Raw genomic sequence first — 16,466 nt, forward strand, 5'->3', positions numbered from 1 at the left:
AGTGGAGGCTTCCTCCTTTGTGGCTGATCCTCAGGGTCACCACCAACCATATATGTATGGTTTTTTTTCCTAGAAAAGTACAGTATTATATAAATTGCCATCTGCTAGATGAGAACACAGCATCCTTTGTTCTTTGTAGAACATTTGCCTAAAATTGGCTAATAGCCAATATTTATACATTATGCAGTTCTGCAGGGGACCAAGCCTAGACCCCATGTATGTCTATCTATTAAACTTTTGCTTTAGACAAAAGCAGAAATCTAATTCTAGATTTGGTTGTCAGAGACCCATCTTTTAGTATGCACCTCTTACATTTTAATATTTGGTCTTATGTAAAGAATTTATTTGGCCAGGTGGTGGTGGTGCATGCCTTTAATCCCAGCACTTGGGAGGCAGAGGCAGGCAGATGTCCATGAGTTTGGGCCAGCCTGGTCTACAGAGTAAGTTCCAGGACATCCAGACGTACACAAAGAAACCCTTTCTCTTGGGAAAAAAATAATTATTTTGATATTTATTTTTATTAATTTAACTTGAAAATGTTGCCAGTATATATTTAGATGTTTTATTATTGAATTTCCCTTGCATTGGTCCTCTGTGTCTTCTTTAACGTATTAAGTCCTTTCTCGTTTTCATCTTTGTTGTTGTCTGCAAACAAGTATTAGAAATCGTGCAGGAGATGAGCTCTCGCATTAGAAGGTTACAGCCCGTGACTGAGGGTCCCTGGCAGGTCCTACCACATTAGCCTTGAAACACTTTGATCATGGCCATCTTCTACTAGGATGGTGTTCAGAAACCCACCACAGCCAGATAATAAGACAGTAAGTACAATCCTGTCAGCCCCTCATGTCCCTTGCACATCCGCCCCTGCCCTACCTCTCGTCACAGCTGCCATCTGGCTGCTCTCCGTCTCCTGAACATCCCCTCCCCTCTGCCTGTCAGACCCTGACAGGAAACTCCCCACCACACACACACCAGATACATCTCCCACAGCGAAGCCATGTAGCTGCCACTGAACAGCCACATCCTCACCTGGTCAGGTGTGGCCCATGACTCATGGCTAAATGCTGGGGTCAATGAAGCCAAGACCAAGTCCCAGGAGGACCCCTGACACCTAAGGCAGGTGGATGGAGCAGAGAAGATGAGGAGGAGCGGCACATGCCCATATATTGGATACTTGCTCTATTTCAGGATTCGGCATGCACTCCAGATTTACGTAGGATTGCTCATTTTGTCGCTTGTGCATGCATCTTCTTAATTCTCTCGGCCACCTTAGGCTCAGGGAGGTTGAAATTGTCCCATCTTGAGCTGCTCAGGAATGAAGGGGACCAAGAGACTTTAAACCCATTATTGAGTTTGATATTCAATGTACCTTTCCCAAGCTGTCTTTACTATTTACTCTGTATAATTAAATTGTGAAGAAATCTGAGAACACACCTTTAAATCTGCAGTTTACCTCCGTTGCCTATGTTTCAGGCTTTCTTTAATCTGGGTATTAGTTTTCTATTACTGTTATAACACACTACCACAATTCCGATGTCTTAAAACAACATAAATCCACTGCATTATCCAAAGGTGGAAATGGGTTTTACTGTCCTAAAATCAATGAGGCAGCAATCATGCTTTCTTCCTGGGGGCTCCAAGACAGGGCCTATGCCTTTTTCTTTTCTGTCTTCTATTTTCTCCTGTTCCAGCCTCCCCGCTTCAGAGTCGACCCCTCCAGACATTGATTCTGTTCTCATATCTGACCAGACTCTGACCCTCTTCTTAAGAGGAACACGGTGCCTACATAAACAAACCTGGTTATACAGGACTGTTACCGTGTTAGCCAAGTCCCTTTGACTAGTCTAAGAAATGTGTTTACCAGTCCTAGGGACCAAGACCTAGAAACTGTCCTGGTCATTACTCAGCCAACAGGACTCTGCCCAAAAGTCAGCTGGCCGAGCACTTGATCTCCAGTGGCATTGGTCCTTTTGATTGATAACCTGCCCTCTGTCACCCTCCCACCCCCACAACCAAACGTAGCATCATATACACACACATCTGCATGCTTCCATTGGATTTGATTCTGAAAGTCACGTTTTTAAGGGAGTAAGGAAAAGAGGAGAGAGATGCTGAAGGGTTAAGCGGAAATGAACCGGCCTGCTCGGGGTGTCACTTGGATTTTCCTGCACTGCAAATGTTTTGTGTCCAGGACTACATCCACCCAAGTGCACGGACATATTGCACACATCTGTGCTGAGAAGATAGGAGTAGTCGCCACAGCCCTGCACACACTCCACCCCGGCTTAAAGCTCGCCATTGCCCTGTAAACCTTTCTTTTATCAGGGTCACAATTCAAAACTGCACATAGTTTAGCTGTGTAAAAAGCCATATGAGAGAGGAATCTCTCCTGGCGATATTAAGGAAAAGAGGAAATTTAATGATAACTGTGCTCCAGAAAGTAAAAATTTCATTTTCTAGGTTTACACAAGCACATGTGCGCTCGCTCTCTCTCTCTCTCTCTCTCTCTCTCTCTCTCTCTCTCTCTCTCTCTCTCTCTCTCATACACACACACACACACACACACACACACTTTTGGTCTAGCCTAGAGGGCTAAATTATATCACAGCAATCATCAGTTATGTTATATCTCTGTGATTCAAATATAAACCTATGTAAGTTAAGAGTCATATTTCTTGAAGAATGTATTCCCTAAAACTGTGAGAATGTTAATTGTTTTCAGTAGGGCTTTGAAGAGAATATTTACTGCTATCTTTAGAAGCAGCAATAAATGTAACAGCACGGAGATCAAAAGTCAGATTTCACATGTGGAACGGTTTTGTTTTTATTTACTAGAAGAAAGCTCTTTGGCTTAATCACTCTGGATCCTATTGGGTGTCACATCGTAACAGTGTATTTAACCCAGAAGTCTCACTGAGGAGCCCTGTGCTTCTACAGTTAGGAAGGCTTAGCTCATAGTATGTGAACAAAGCAAAGCTGATATACAAAATGGTACCCTCGTTTTAAGTTCCTCAGTGAGATCTGAGTGCTGGATTTCCTTTCTCTCTCCGCATCCTAACTTTAGTGAGGCTCAGTTTTGACCTCTACTGTTTAAGGAATTCCCAGTCTCCTCGTACATTGCTGAACTGCCTCAGCTCCCAAAGATCTACAGTGAGCCCTATGTATTCCTGGCCACCCTTCTCTGTCGATCACTGCCACATGCCGTCACCTCGAATCGGCCCTTCCCTGTCTGGGAGCTGATGCCCTTCTCGGCCCCATGGATCTATCACACTCAGTAAACTCTTGTGGTCAGTGTAATTCACTTCTTGCAACTGTCTTCGCTCTCTCCCTTCCTCAGCTTTCTCCCAGAACCCTGATCAAATCCTCACCCCAGCAACCACGCAATTCCACACAGACTTGTCCTGCATAGCTCGCATCAGACCTGCCCAGTCCGCTATCAGTGACTCCTTTATACAAACCTCCTATTGGACATTTAAAACGTCACGTGCTGAAAGCCATCAAGTAAGAGTTTGGCAAGCAGTGCTACTTAGGCAATTTGATCATCTTTTTCTCCATGGAATGGGACAGACAGTATGCTATGTGACAGACATTTCCTGGATAGGTATGAGCAACAAAAATCTATTTATCCCCAGTAGGCCAATAGCAATAGACCAAAGTACTAATACTGCTAGAGTCTGATTGGTTGAAACAATGAGTTTCATTGGGGTTACTGTTAGGAATATGGGTGAAAGGTCACTTATAGAAACAGAAGTGACTCAGAGATAACTGTATCATCACAAAGTCCACCCCAGCACAGGTGACAACTCACCAAAGTTACAAAGCTGGAGCCCACTGCACAGCCTGCAGGCAGCTCAACAGGTTGGCGGGTGTCCCCTCCAGATAGTTCAATTGGACTGAACTTCTTCCAGGCTGCTGGACTGGTCTCTACTTCCAGAAAGTTCAGCTTGTCTGAGAAAATCACTCAGCAATCTTTATGGCTATGAATGTGCAGCGGGAAGGGGAGCATAATTCACCTGGTCAGTTTCAGGACTTCCTGGAGCTTTTGAGTTGTTCATTTCCTGAGCTGAAGAGCTTTCCTGCAGTATGGTTTATCGCAAGCACCCCATCCTCACACCTGCGCCTTAGAACATCCAATCGTTTTACCTCTCTTTTAATTTGGGTCTTAACAAGCGGCCCCCCAGTTGGACAGTTTTATCTCAGAGGAAATTGCTACACAGAAAATATCAATTAATATCTTATTGGGCAGTGTTCTTTGAAACCCTTTGGCCTATGCTGCCACAGTCATTCCCTACAAACTCCATCCTGTTATCCCCCTCTTTAAAACCCCTACTGGTACCCCATGGTTTTCAGATTATATTCAAAGACCTTTCTCTATCTGCCCCTTACCTGACAATGCAGTCTCATGATCCCCAGGCCTCATCCTCAGGCCTACTCGGAGCTATGTTACCATGCCATGGTACTGCATAACTTGGGTGTCTGCCCACATGGTTAGATTTTTTTCCCCCAACGTTGCCTTTTCCTCGGCACTGCCATCAGCATCTCCATAAAATCACACACTTTCATGTGGTCTCTCCTTGTAAAACTGATCGTGTTTTTCAGTAAAGTTTTCTCCTTCACTGGATGATAGATCCCAGTAACATAAGAACCACTTACGTTCATCTAAAATCCCCAGCACCTACCATCATGTCCAGTGGGTACCTGTAGCACAAATAATCAAAACCTAGAGGCAGATACTGGGGTTCAACCTGAAGATCAAACAAGCAAGCAGTCAAGTCACTAGAGAGCTCTTATCTCTAAGAAATCCTCATATTGAAGGAGAAGCAGGTTCCTGTCTCATCCTGCCTTATATTCCTCCCTAGTCCTGGGATTAAAGGTGTGAGCCACTATCACTTGGATCTGTTTCTGCATTGATCTTGTGTAGCCCAGGGTGGCCTTGAACTCACAGAGATCCTTCTGCCTCTGTCTACCAAATCCTAGGATTAAAGGTGTGTACCACCCCTGCCTGACCTCTAGAGACTTATTTTTACCTTCCGTTCTTCAGGCAAGTTTTATTTATAAAACATAAATAAAATATCACTATAGGTACCCAAGTGCTTGGTAACAGAATGAATGAGGAAAGACATGGGTGAGATGAATTATAAGCATAATAAGCAGTTCATACCATGGTCAGCCTGGAAGGTTGATCTTAGAAACAGAAAATAAATGTCATTTTGCTTTGCATTGTGGGCAGTAATATGGTTTGAAGTACCAAGGAAATGAACTCAACTCAAAATTAAACTACCAAATGAAACATTTTTTAAAAAATATTAATGCAGGCAGAATTTATTGATCTGCTAATCATGGGGAAATCTTTGAAAGTACAGGTCACATGAGCATATTTATGCATAGAAATATAGCTTTTAAGTGGTCTCTTTATTGTATATTTCTTAAATTTCACATAAAAATAATGAAGCCACAACCTTGCCATAAATCATGTATGGCAGTTAATATATGCAGCATAAATGGTATCTTTATTATTTGTTTTTATTGTATATATTTTAAAGTACCCTTTACCAGAGATTTACCTCTTCATACCAGAATCTGATTTAAATGATGATTCATGAAGACAAATATTTTTCATTGAATTTTATTGAATTTCCCTTGCTCTCTCTCCTCTATAAACATTCCCGTTTGCATGCTGCCTCTCACTTAAGGAGCTGAAGCTTCACCAAGTCATCCAACATGGCTACAAAGTAATCAAAGACTTTGAAGCCTTCCCTCTTGTAAATTTTCATCCTCTTATAAATTTTCATCTTCCATGGTTTTTAGAAATTGATAAAGACACTTTTTCATCCATGTAAACATACTGAAGAAAGTTATTAAGCAAAGATGATGCAAGCTTTAGAAGTGGAACCTGAATATAAAAGATAGGTAGATAGATAGATGGATGGATAGATGATAGATAGATAGATAGATAGATAGATAGATAGATAGATAGATAGATAGATAGATAGATAGATAGATAGATGAGAGAGGATAGATAGGAACTGGTCCTTTCCCATGCTCCCATGCTTGGAAAGTCATAATGCCCACCAGAGCCAAATCCCATTGCTGACTGGGGACACAGCTTCCTGTAATGATCAAACAGTCTAATAAAAGAAGAATCTGTCACAGCTGGATGTTTGCTTTGCATCTTTGAAACATCTGCATCTAGAGCTGTTTTATTCATCCAATCATCAATTCAGGAAACATTTATGAAGTGCACGTTTTTTGCCAGACTACACTCTGCACTGGGGAGTACACAGATGTATAATTCTCCTTACTCAGAAGATTCCTAATCCTGGATGTGTTCAGGGGGCAGAGGAAATAGCAGACACATGAACTATGAGCCTCTATGAAGGAGATAAGGTACCCATCCTAAGTCAGGCTATGGTGGAAGGGAGCCACTGGCCAGTATGCACAGGGGATAGAGGAGGCTTAGCGAAGGAATGGCCTGTGAGCTGGGATCTCTAGAACAGAAGTTCATGAATGAGCAAGGAGCTGTAAAGCATAGTGAACAACAGGACCAAAGGCCTGGGCAGGAAGAAGTGTGTGTACCCAGAGAAGGATAAACTGTCTATTTCAACAAGTGCCCTAGCACATGGTAGAGTCCCAAGGAATGTACCAGAAGCATAGTCTAGTGTGTGAGCCCTTGCATTCACAGTGGAGGCATGCTATATGTTAGAGTAAAACCCTCTAGATCAGTGTTCGCCACCTTCCTAATGCTACAACCCTTGAGCACAGTTCCTTGTGTTGTGCTGACACCCAACCATAAAATTATTCTTGCTACTACTCCATAACTGTAATTTTACTGCTTTTATAAATTGTAATGATGGTTATGTTCCCAGTGTTCTTAGGAAACTATTGTAAAAGGATAGTTTGCCTCCCCACCCCCACCCCGGCGGCATGAACCAAAGGTTGAGAACCATCGCTCTACTGGTTTATTGAATTTAGTTCTAATAAGAACTAAAATGTTTCCCTTCATCATTAAAATTCCACAAAATCACCTAGAGTCCTAAAGAAGGCAAAGGGCTAGGTCAGTAGTGCAGACAGTACTTGTCTAGCTGATGCAAGGCACTAGAAAGAAAAGCCAAAAGTTAGAGACCACATATTGTTGTCTTAATCAAAGCTAAAAGACTCCAGAAAAGCTTTTGGAAAATGTTTGGCTCCATGACAATTAGCAAGTGTTCTGAAGACCACCACATATGGTCTGGCGGTTCACTGTCTAGGACAGATGTGTGTTCAGATATAGACTGACTACTCAGAAATTTAAATAAAAAAAACTTAGGCAGAACAAGTTTCTAGGGTCATCAAAATATAATTCAAGTATTTTAGGGTGCTGGTCTCCAAACATGAATCTGAGCTAACTCCCGCCAATCAAGGAAGTCACAGGGTGGAAGCTAAGAATTGCATTGCAAAGCACCCCTCAGTGAAGGCATCAGAAGCCTGCTGCCAACACAGGCAGATAGGCTGAGCCTAGGCTCTGTTCTGCAACTGTGTCTGCTACTCAGGATGACTTGTTGAACATTGCACTGACTGGAAATGAACCAGTTCCAGCATCTGTGTGGTCTCAGTTGTACAGCTTCATCTCTCTGGGCCTTCTTTTCTTTATCTATCACATGAGATGAAGATTTACATAAGGGGTTGTTTACCAAAGAGCATTTATTCCAACCACAATTTTGGAAAAATACGCAAACACACACACACACACATTTACTATGGGACTCAACAGAATTATGTTGATTTTGAATTTTTCAACATAAAGTAAAAAGTTGTTCACTATTGTTCTGGGCCATTTGAAAAGCTCTATGTTTAAAGTCTTCTAGGCAATGTCATAGCCCTTATAATAGCGCACAAGGCTTTGTGACCTCAAACCATTCACAGTACGAAAACACCATACATGGGCCAACAGAGGCCTCCCCAGGTCCCAGCTTTGGCTCTGCCGCACAATAGGGTTATCTAGTAGAGAATGACCTATGAAGTCGTGTAGAGAAAGGAGGAAGAGGAGGAAGAGGCGAAGGAAGAGAAAGAGAAGGAAGAGGAAGAGAAGGAAGAAGGAGGAGGAGGAAGAGGAGGTGGTGGTGGTGGTACTAGGAACTAGTATATACATCCCAGAGTTTCTCATAGTCTAAAGTTGGGCTTGGCTTGGGCATTAGCCCTGTTCAAAAGCTTAGGTTGAGATATTTGCCGAGATCTTGCTCTGCACTCCCCTCCATTTCTCAGTCCTTGTGATTTTCATTGAGAGAAGTGTAAAGAGAGTAGATTACAATAAAATAGGTAATACTTCTTATAGAGCAATATAAAGTAGTCTGGGGTAAAGTGGCACAATGGCCAAAGGGACCCCTGCAGAGAAAAACACTCTCACAGTCTCAGAGTGGACGATGGCCACAGCTCATTGTATCAACCTACATTTTTAAGCTGGAGCCCAGCAATATAACTCAGCCAGTAAAGGCACTTATTGTATGTGTGCATATGGGTGTGTTGCCTGCATGTTTGTCTGTGCACCACTTGTGTGGAATGCCCAAGGAGGCCAAAAGAGGATGTCAGATCCCCTGGGACTGGAGTTATAGATGGGTGTGAGCTGCCATGTAGTTACTGGGAATCAAATCCCAGGTCTTCTGGAAGAGCAGCCGGTGTTCTTAACTCCTGAGCTGTCTCTCCAGCCCTTGACTTAATTCTTAGAAGAGAAGGCAACAGTCTGAACTTGTTCTTTTTTTAAATTGTTTTTATTGAGCTACATATTTTTCTCTGCTCCCCTCCTTTCCTCCCCCTCTTCCCCTTTACCTTCTTTCATAATCCCCATGTTCCCAATTTACTCAAGAGATCTTGTCTTTTTCTACTTCCCATGTACATTAGATCCACATATGTCCCTCTTAGGGTCCTCTTTGTTGTCTAGATTCTCTGGAATTGTGAATTGTAGGCTGGTTTTTCTTTGTTTTATGTCTAAAAGCCACTTATGAGTGAGTACTTATAATATTTGTCTTTCTGGGTCTGGGTTACCTCACTCAATATGGTGTTTTCTAGATCCATCCATTTGCCTGCAAATTTCAAGATGCCATTATTTTTTTCTGCTGTGTAGTACTCCATTGTGTAAATGTACCACATTTCCTTATCCATTCTTTAGTTGAGGGGCATTTAGGTTGTTTCCAGATTCTGGTTATGACAAATAATGCTGCTGTGAACATAGTTGAGCACATGTTCTTTAGATATGATTGAGCATTCTTGGAGTATATACCCAAAAGTGGTATTGTTGGGACTTGAGGTAGGTTGTTTCCTAATTTTCTAAGAAATAGCCATCCTGATATCCAAAATGGCTACACCAGTTTGCACTCCCACCAGCAATGGAAGAGTGCTCCCTTTACCCCACATCCTTTCCAGCATAAGTTCTTACCTCTTACCAGATAATAATCTTACAAGGCTTGGGGCCCTGGGAACCAGTTTCAGATCGTCATCCCTCTTTCCTGGCAGGACTCAGGTCCCATTCCTCTGACTGGTGACTAGAATCCTACAGTTTTTGCCCTTGATTGTATGAGCAGTTAATTGGGGTGGGACTGGGGACATGTTTCAGCCCAAATATCTTACTGGCTACCTAACAAGACTAATGCCAAGGAGAGTGGAACCATTGCTTCAATGCAAGCTCACAGCTTTGGAGCCTCGACTTAATGTCTCAACAAACCCAAGGGCAGCAAGGGAACTAGAGACTGTTTCTAAGAAAAGAGAAGTTCCCCCAAAACGTTTGAGATGAACTGCACCAACTTGTTAAATCATGGTTTGGGAGATATCAGGTAAGGTTATATTTGGCTGGAGTAACAAATCTCAACATGGCAATGGCTTTAAAAAGCCACTTCAGATAAGGAGAATCCTCAGTTGAGAATAAAGCCTATTCTGTATTTTTTACATATCACATGGAAGCCACAGTTTTTATACAGCATGCCCATTTCTGCCAGCAAGAAATGAGGAAGGGATGCTAATCTCTCTTTAGATGCGGCCTTTCAAATTGCACATATCCGTCTATTTATGTCCCATTGGTCATCATTTAGTCCAGTGGCTGTGTCTGTCTTCAAAGAAGTTGCCAAATATAGCCTATACAGAAAAACCATGTACCATTGCTAAAAGCTGAGGGCCCTTAAAAGGGAAGGGACAAATACTTGGAAAAAGCCAACCTTCTCTGCCCCAGGAGGCCTCGTTCCTGCCTCAAGCAGCCAGATTATAACTATTAAGTTCCATGTAAACAAAATGTTTTACTGCAGTCCCTCTGAAAACCACTGACATGAGGCTATTTTTCTTGCATACCAAATTTCAGTGCCTCTGGCTCCCGGCTCCCTTAGAAATTGCTGGTTTAGAGGAGTTCTTCAGAAAGCCGGTCCCTAAATCGCATGTGCTCAGTATGGTTATGTGAGTGCTCCCACACAGGGCAAAAGGACAGTCCTTTCTACAAATTAATTTTTGGGGCTTGGTTCTGATGGCAAGAGGTCGCTCTTGCTCATCCTGGAAGTTGTGCAGATTATTTTCATTGGCTCATAAACATGTTGACCACTTTATGATACTAACCTCTTAAACCAGTTCTCTTGAGTGACTACAACTCACAGTTCAGGGGCAAATTTCTAAGATTCCAGGGCTCCTGAGTTCCTGGATGCTCAAGTTAAATACCTGAGATTATGAGTGGAGAATTACAAAAAACTTTGCTACAAAATTCACTGTAAAGACAAGAAACAAAACCCTTTGGCCTGACTCCTGGTTTGTCTAAAAAAAAAGAAAAAACAAAAAACAAAACCCTTATTCTTTACTCATCCAAGAATAAGGTGGTGGTCAGAATGGTGACCTGTGTTGACCTTCTTTGCTTCCCCAGTGTTCCAGGACCTGTGGAGGAGGAGTTCAGAAACGGGATGTTCTCTGCAAACAGCGGATGGCTGATGGTAGCTTCCTGGAGCTTCCGGAGACCTTTTGTTCAGCCTCCAAACCAACCTCCCAGCAAGCCTGCAAGAAAGATGACTGCCCCAGTGAGTGGCTTCTCTCTGACTGGTCTGAGGTAGGTCTGCTCCTCGCGAGAAGAGAGTGCAAGTCACCATGGGAGGGGGAGAAATCACCCAAACACATGCACAGCAAAGAGACCAAAAACTCTCCTAACAGTGCAGCATTTGTATGCGTTTCTACCAGAGAATGCAGAATGACTAGGCTATGGGGACCTAGTTTGTTACAGGGACCTAGGCTATGCAGCCAGCCCTCACCTAACAATTGAAAATCGGAAAGCTGCAATTAGAAACGGGATCCCCCTAGAACAAGCCCAGAACACAGGGTTCTTCACCTCTTTCTCCACCAAGCCCCATCCTCCCGACACTCCCACTCCCTTGTCCTTCTCCCAGATGTTTCCAGTCTCTGCTCAGGAAGGGCAAGGCCTCCCTAGTTCTTCTCTTCCAAGTTACTGGACAATAAAGGATGTGATTTATTAGGAAAAGAAGGCCAAGGAAATCCTGCCTCTTTACTGTTCGTTTCCTGACTCTAAAACTTGAACAACTTCCCAGCAAGAGAACTTGATTTCCCCTGTTGCCTTGCACTTGGGAAAATGATGGCTCAGCATTCACAGCTCCAGATGGTACGTGGAGTTAGGGATCCTGAACTTACACTTCCAACTAACCTGCTTCTCTAAGTCATTCCTCTTCTGATCCTGGCATGAATTCATTTACAGCTGGCTTCGAAGGTTCAGCTCAACTGCTTTCAGTCCCTAGAATTTCTCTGCCATTGCCTTTAACAACCCAGCTCCAAAGACCTGTGTGTCCTCCACGGGGAAGTCTTAAAATCATTGCTGTACAAGCAAATTCAGCCTCTAGCAGAAAGAATGCTACATCCAAACCACATTCAAGGCCTTTCCTTTTCTTGAATAGAAGCATTCAGGTTGGCTTTCCTGACCTATGGGCATTTTAGTGCTTAATATGCAACTCATAGTTTGGAGCTGCTGATGGCTGAAATGTGTCTCTGAGATGCTCCCTTCAGAAGGAAAAGGCAAGCTATGGAAATTAAGACTCCTGAGCTCTCAGCATGGGATTCATGCTTCATACATTTTCAACCTATGTAGAGTCCTCCGACAGTGCCTGCTAAGGGCATTGATGTTATAAAGGAATCTCAATTATCATTATCATGATAATTTACCAGTACAGTTTCCTCTGGCTGTGTCTCATCCCAGATGTTTCAGAACAGAAAGGAGAATGGTTGCTTTTGTATTTTAGAAACAATTTGTATTTCAGCAGGATACAAGAATGGAAGGGTGGGAAAGAATGTGTGCATATTTAGACATGCGTGTACACAGACATGTTGATTGGTGGCTTTTCCAGAAATCTGTTGATTTGAGTGGCATCATACATGAAAAAAATACCATGATAAGAAAACTTCCACAGAAAAGAGTCCTGGTGTATGTGCCAAGTGACTGTGGTAAAGACGCCCTCCGTGTAAAGCATCTCCCGAGAGATGGGCTCAGGGATGGGCTGTGGAGGAAGGCCTGTGGGTGTATAAGAACCTCTCTATCCTCCTGACGTTTGTGGCCCTTGGAGGATATAGGACACAAAATATTCAGAAGAAAGTGCTACTCTGCCTGCAGATTTAGGAGAAGGGCCCTTGGGGTTTAAGTACCGAAGGAAGGAGCCCACTGAACTGGATCGCAGCGAACACAGCAGACCTTTAGAACAAGATTGTGAGGTAGAGTTTACATACCACGACAAGGAAACCTGGCTCCAAACCCTCAGTTTCATACCAACTGCAAAACATATGATTCATGGCTTAATCTCTCTAATCCTTAGTTTGATTGTCTGTGAAATGGAGGTAACAGTGTCCATCATCATGGCAGAGTCTTGATTAAACGAAGATCTTGTGCCTAGTTAAATTCAACCCTACCTTCCTGGCTTGTTTTCAGGAGAAAGAAGAGATTAGATAAACACTCAATCACCCAGAGGGGTTGGGCCAATGGCCGTAGTCTAGGTCTCTCTCAACTTTGCTGGACTCCCTGGGATGGAAAGGTCATGTCTAGGAAACCAGGAGGTGTTAGCTCTCTTCAAAAGTTCTGAACCATCCGGATAGATGGGTGGAAATTGCAGACACTGAGGGGAGGCTCGGGGCTTCCTGGCTGCCAGCGTTGTTTCGGGGGAATTACGTGGAGAGTGACAAAGTAGGGCCACTATATGTCACCTTCTGGCTTCTATATGTGCAGTGGACAGATATGAAACAAAACGAGAGCTGTGTGGCTGAAGTAAGGCGGGGTGTCAGATCTGCCCCTGAATCACCTCCCCACCATGGCTACCCAGGTATGGCTTGAGAGACTCAACTCCAGCTTAGCTTCCCTTCTTCAGGGATGTGGAAATTGCTGCTAGGGGTGGTGCTAGACTCCTAAAGTCACAGCTCCTGAAGTCTGGCTAGTGGTCTGTTTTTCCACTTGAAAAAAAAAAAGGACATGTTTTAAAGCCATTGGGCTCTTTGTCCTCTCCACCTGACCCTTGGATCTGGTACTGTCATTTACAGTTGAACAGATGTCAGATAGGATCTGGATTCCATAGTCATCAGACAACACAAGCAGGGGTCTGATCTCGACCTGCACTGGCCCTCAACATCTTGAATTTCTTTTGGGGTGACACACGTCACAATCTGTCCCGCAGACCAGTGTCATTTCAACATACTCCCATATAAAACTTCAAAGTATGAAACGGTTTTTTGTTGTTTTTACTGTCCTTTTTCCAGTGGCATGCTGCCATGACCCAGGTTCATGCCGTCATCCTCTCAAGCCAGGCTGCGGTGGCCCCTCCATTAGGTCCCGCTTCCCCTCCCCTCTGCTCTGCACAGTGTTGCCAGATTCACCTTCTCAAACACCTCTTTCATCAAATCACTCCCCACTTCATGGCTTCCCATTGCTCTGTGGACCAATTCCAAACCTGTCTGAAAATGAAAAGTCTCCAAATTCAGGCCCAAAGTTCCTCTTACGCTCCTGACCGCACTCACTTCAGCCCCTTGTCAGTAAAACTGGCTTGGTTTTGCCCCAAGCCTGCACTGGACCTGTGCACCGAATTCTACTTGGTTCTAGGAATCTCTGCTTGCCATGCTTAAGCCTGCTGTGCTTCTTCTCCCAAACTCTCCCCATCTTCAAGGCACAGGTCAGGAAACCTCTAGTAACTATTAACATTAATTTTATAGTGTCTCAGAACCTGCCTTCCACTGTTACACTTCTACTAAATTCCTCAACTGCTGTTTCTTCTATAAACAACTTTATTGACATATAAATGGCCTTTTATAAAATTCAATTTAGGGTATTGTTCTTAAGGTTTGTCTATGTTATAGCACCTATAAGGACCATGTTTCTTTATATGATTGGATGATGTTCCATTAGTTTAGCTAGCCTATACTTTGTTTATCCATTCAACAATTAGCAGGCAGTAAATTCTTCTAAACTTCTTGGTTATCAGAAATAGTCAAATGTTGTTAAATGACATCGGTGTAATTGTGAACGTTTGCTCCCAGGTCTTTGTGGGGATATATGCTTTCGTTTCTCTGAAATAGATAGGTACGAGACAAATTACTGGGTCCTGGTACATTTTCTTTCAATCAAAACTCCTAAACTCTTGCCTGGGAGAGGATACCAGGGATCATCTCCTTTTACATGCCCACCAGCAATGTATGGGGGGAAGGGCTCACATTTTTCCCCACCCTCGCCAACACTTACTGTTGTTTTCCTTTCTGATACAGTCATTCCAGTGTTTGTGACATGATATCTCATTGTCCTTTTCATTTGCATTTCCCTTAAGTCTTACTTCCTTTGAGAAATGCATTTGACTTTTGCCTCCTCATTTGAGTGACGGCTCCCAGAGACAGGGCACTTCCCCCGACAAAAGCAGAAACAGTTATCTAATGGGAGACATCATTTACTGGGTTAGCATTGTCTTTTCTTGTAATCTCTCATTAACTCAGAAACAGTGCAGAGAGCTGCAGTAACTTTCCAGCTACTGAAATACTGGGCTAAGATTAGAACATGGAACTCTGGGGCTGGAGAGATGGCTCAGTGGTTAAGAGCATTGCCTGCTCTTCCAAAGGTCCTGAGTTCAATTCCCAGCAACCACATAGTGGCTCACAACCATCTGTAATGAGGTCTGGTGCCCTCTTCTGGCCTGGAGACATACACACAGACAGAATATTGCATAAATAAATAAATAAGTATTAAAAAAAAACTAAAAAAAAAAAAAAGAACATGGAACTCTGTGACCCTAAAGCCTAAACCATATGTAACTAGGAATGGGTAAAATGCTCATAGGAACCCTTAGATTACAGAGTAGTGGGCGCGGGGGCGGGGGGGGGAGGGAGTGTGGCTGCAAGACAGATATTCTACATTGCTGTGAAGATTTCTTTCAGTGGCGGAGACTTTTCCTGGCATAGCATAGTGAATTTAAGGGACCATACAGAACAACCATTAGACTCCAGTTCATAGGACTTGCATTCATTTCTCCTTTCTTCCTCTTCTCTTCCTCTTCCAGTGCTCTGTGAGCTGTGGGGAGGGTACCCAGACTCGAAGCGCCATTTGCCGGAGGGTACTAAAAACCGGGGTCTCCACGGTTGTCAATTCCACCCTGTGCCCTCCCCTGCCCTTCTCTTCCTCCATCAGACCCTGCATGCTGGCAACCTGTGCAAGTGAGTATGTCAGAGCTCTGGGCATGGGGCTGTGGAACCCCATATAACCGCAGCCACAGCCACCAGGCAAGGACCTTCCCTGATTCCCAGAGGAGTGAGGCATTGTGGGGCAGCAGAGCCAAGGACCTCTGTGGCTGGAGCACCCAGCTGGAGATGGGAAGGGAATCTGAATCACTCAAGTGTCCAGCCTGAGTTCTCCTCACCCCTGGAAAAACAGCTGGCAAGGGGAGAGCAAAGGTCCCCTTGCTGGCATACTGAGATCTGCAGACTGAAGGCTGCTTGTTCCTAATGAAGTCTAATGTTATGCAGTCTGGGGTTTTAAGCTGCTCTAAACACACTTGTTCTATGTGATATTAATCCCTGGGGTTTTAACACTTCTGGGGTCCCCTCTTCATGTCCATTAAGGCACTGGTCCTTCGCATGGCCCAGAAGGTAGACATTTAGCAGAGAAGCGTGCTCCTCTTCGTCCTCTGCCTCTCTTTATGGTGTGAATTTCTTCTTTAAATGCTTTTAATGAGAACTGTCTTTCCCTGGGCTCCAGGAACCCGCCCCCCCAGTTTCTGTGCTTGTGGCTGCCCCACACCACACCTCATTAGCAGGTTTTGAAGGTGGGATAGCCTGATGAGCCACAGCTGTAGTCAACTCCTTTCTGGTAAACAGGAGGTAGTAAATGACAGCCCTGGCCAAAATCAACAGAGGGGTTCTTCCCCTTGTCTCTTGCCCTCTCTCGTGGTCCGATCTCACTCTGGTTTTTCCCTGTTCTTGGTTCTTTCTCCTTCGGTCTGGCATCC

The 16,466-nt window shown here is 43.8% G+C and overlaps 1 protein-coding gene across 5 annotated transcripts in view; it reads left to right on the forward strand.

Annotated features, from left to right (window-relative positions):
- Adamtsl1 (ADAMTS like 1) overlaps positions 1–16,466 on the forward strand; it is a 376,592-nt gene that overhangs the window by 261,595 nt on the left and 98,531 nt on the right. For all 5 annotated transcript variants that reach the window (XM_075945016.1, XM_075945018.1, XM_075945014.1 and 2 more), the window contains 2 exons: positions 10,868–11,047; positions 15,522–15,675. In XM_075945016.1, coding sequence (XP_075801131.1) covers positions 10,868–11,047; positions 15,522–15,675 — 334 coding nt within the window. The remainder of the gene's footprint in view (positions 1–10,867; positions 11,048–15,521; positions 15,676–16,466) is intronic.

This window comes from Microtus pennsylvanicus, chromosome 13 (genome assembly GCF_037038515.1).
Source record: "Microtus pennsylvanicus isolate mMicPen1 chromosome 13, mMicPen1.hap1, whole genome shotgun sequence".
NCBI lineage: Eukaryota > Metazoa > Chordata > Mammalia > Rodentia > Cricetidae > Microtus > Microtus pennsylvanicus.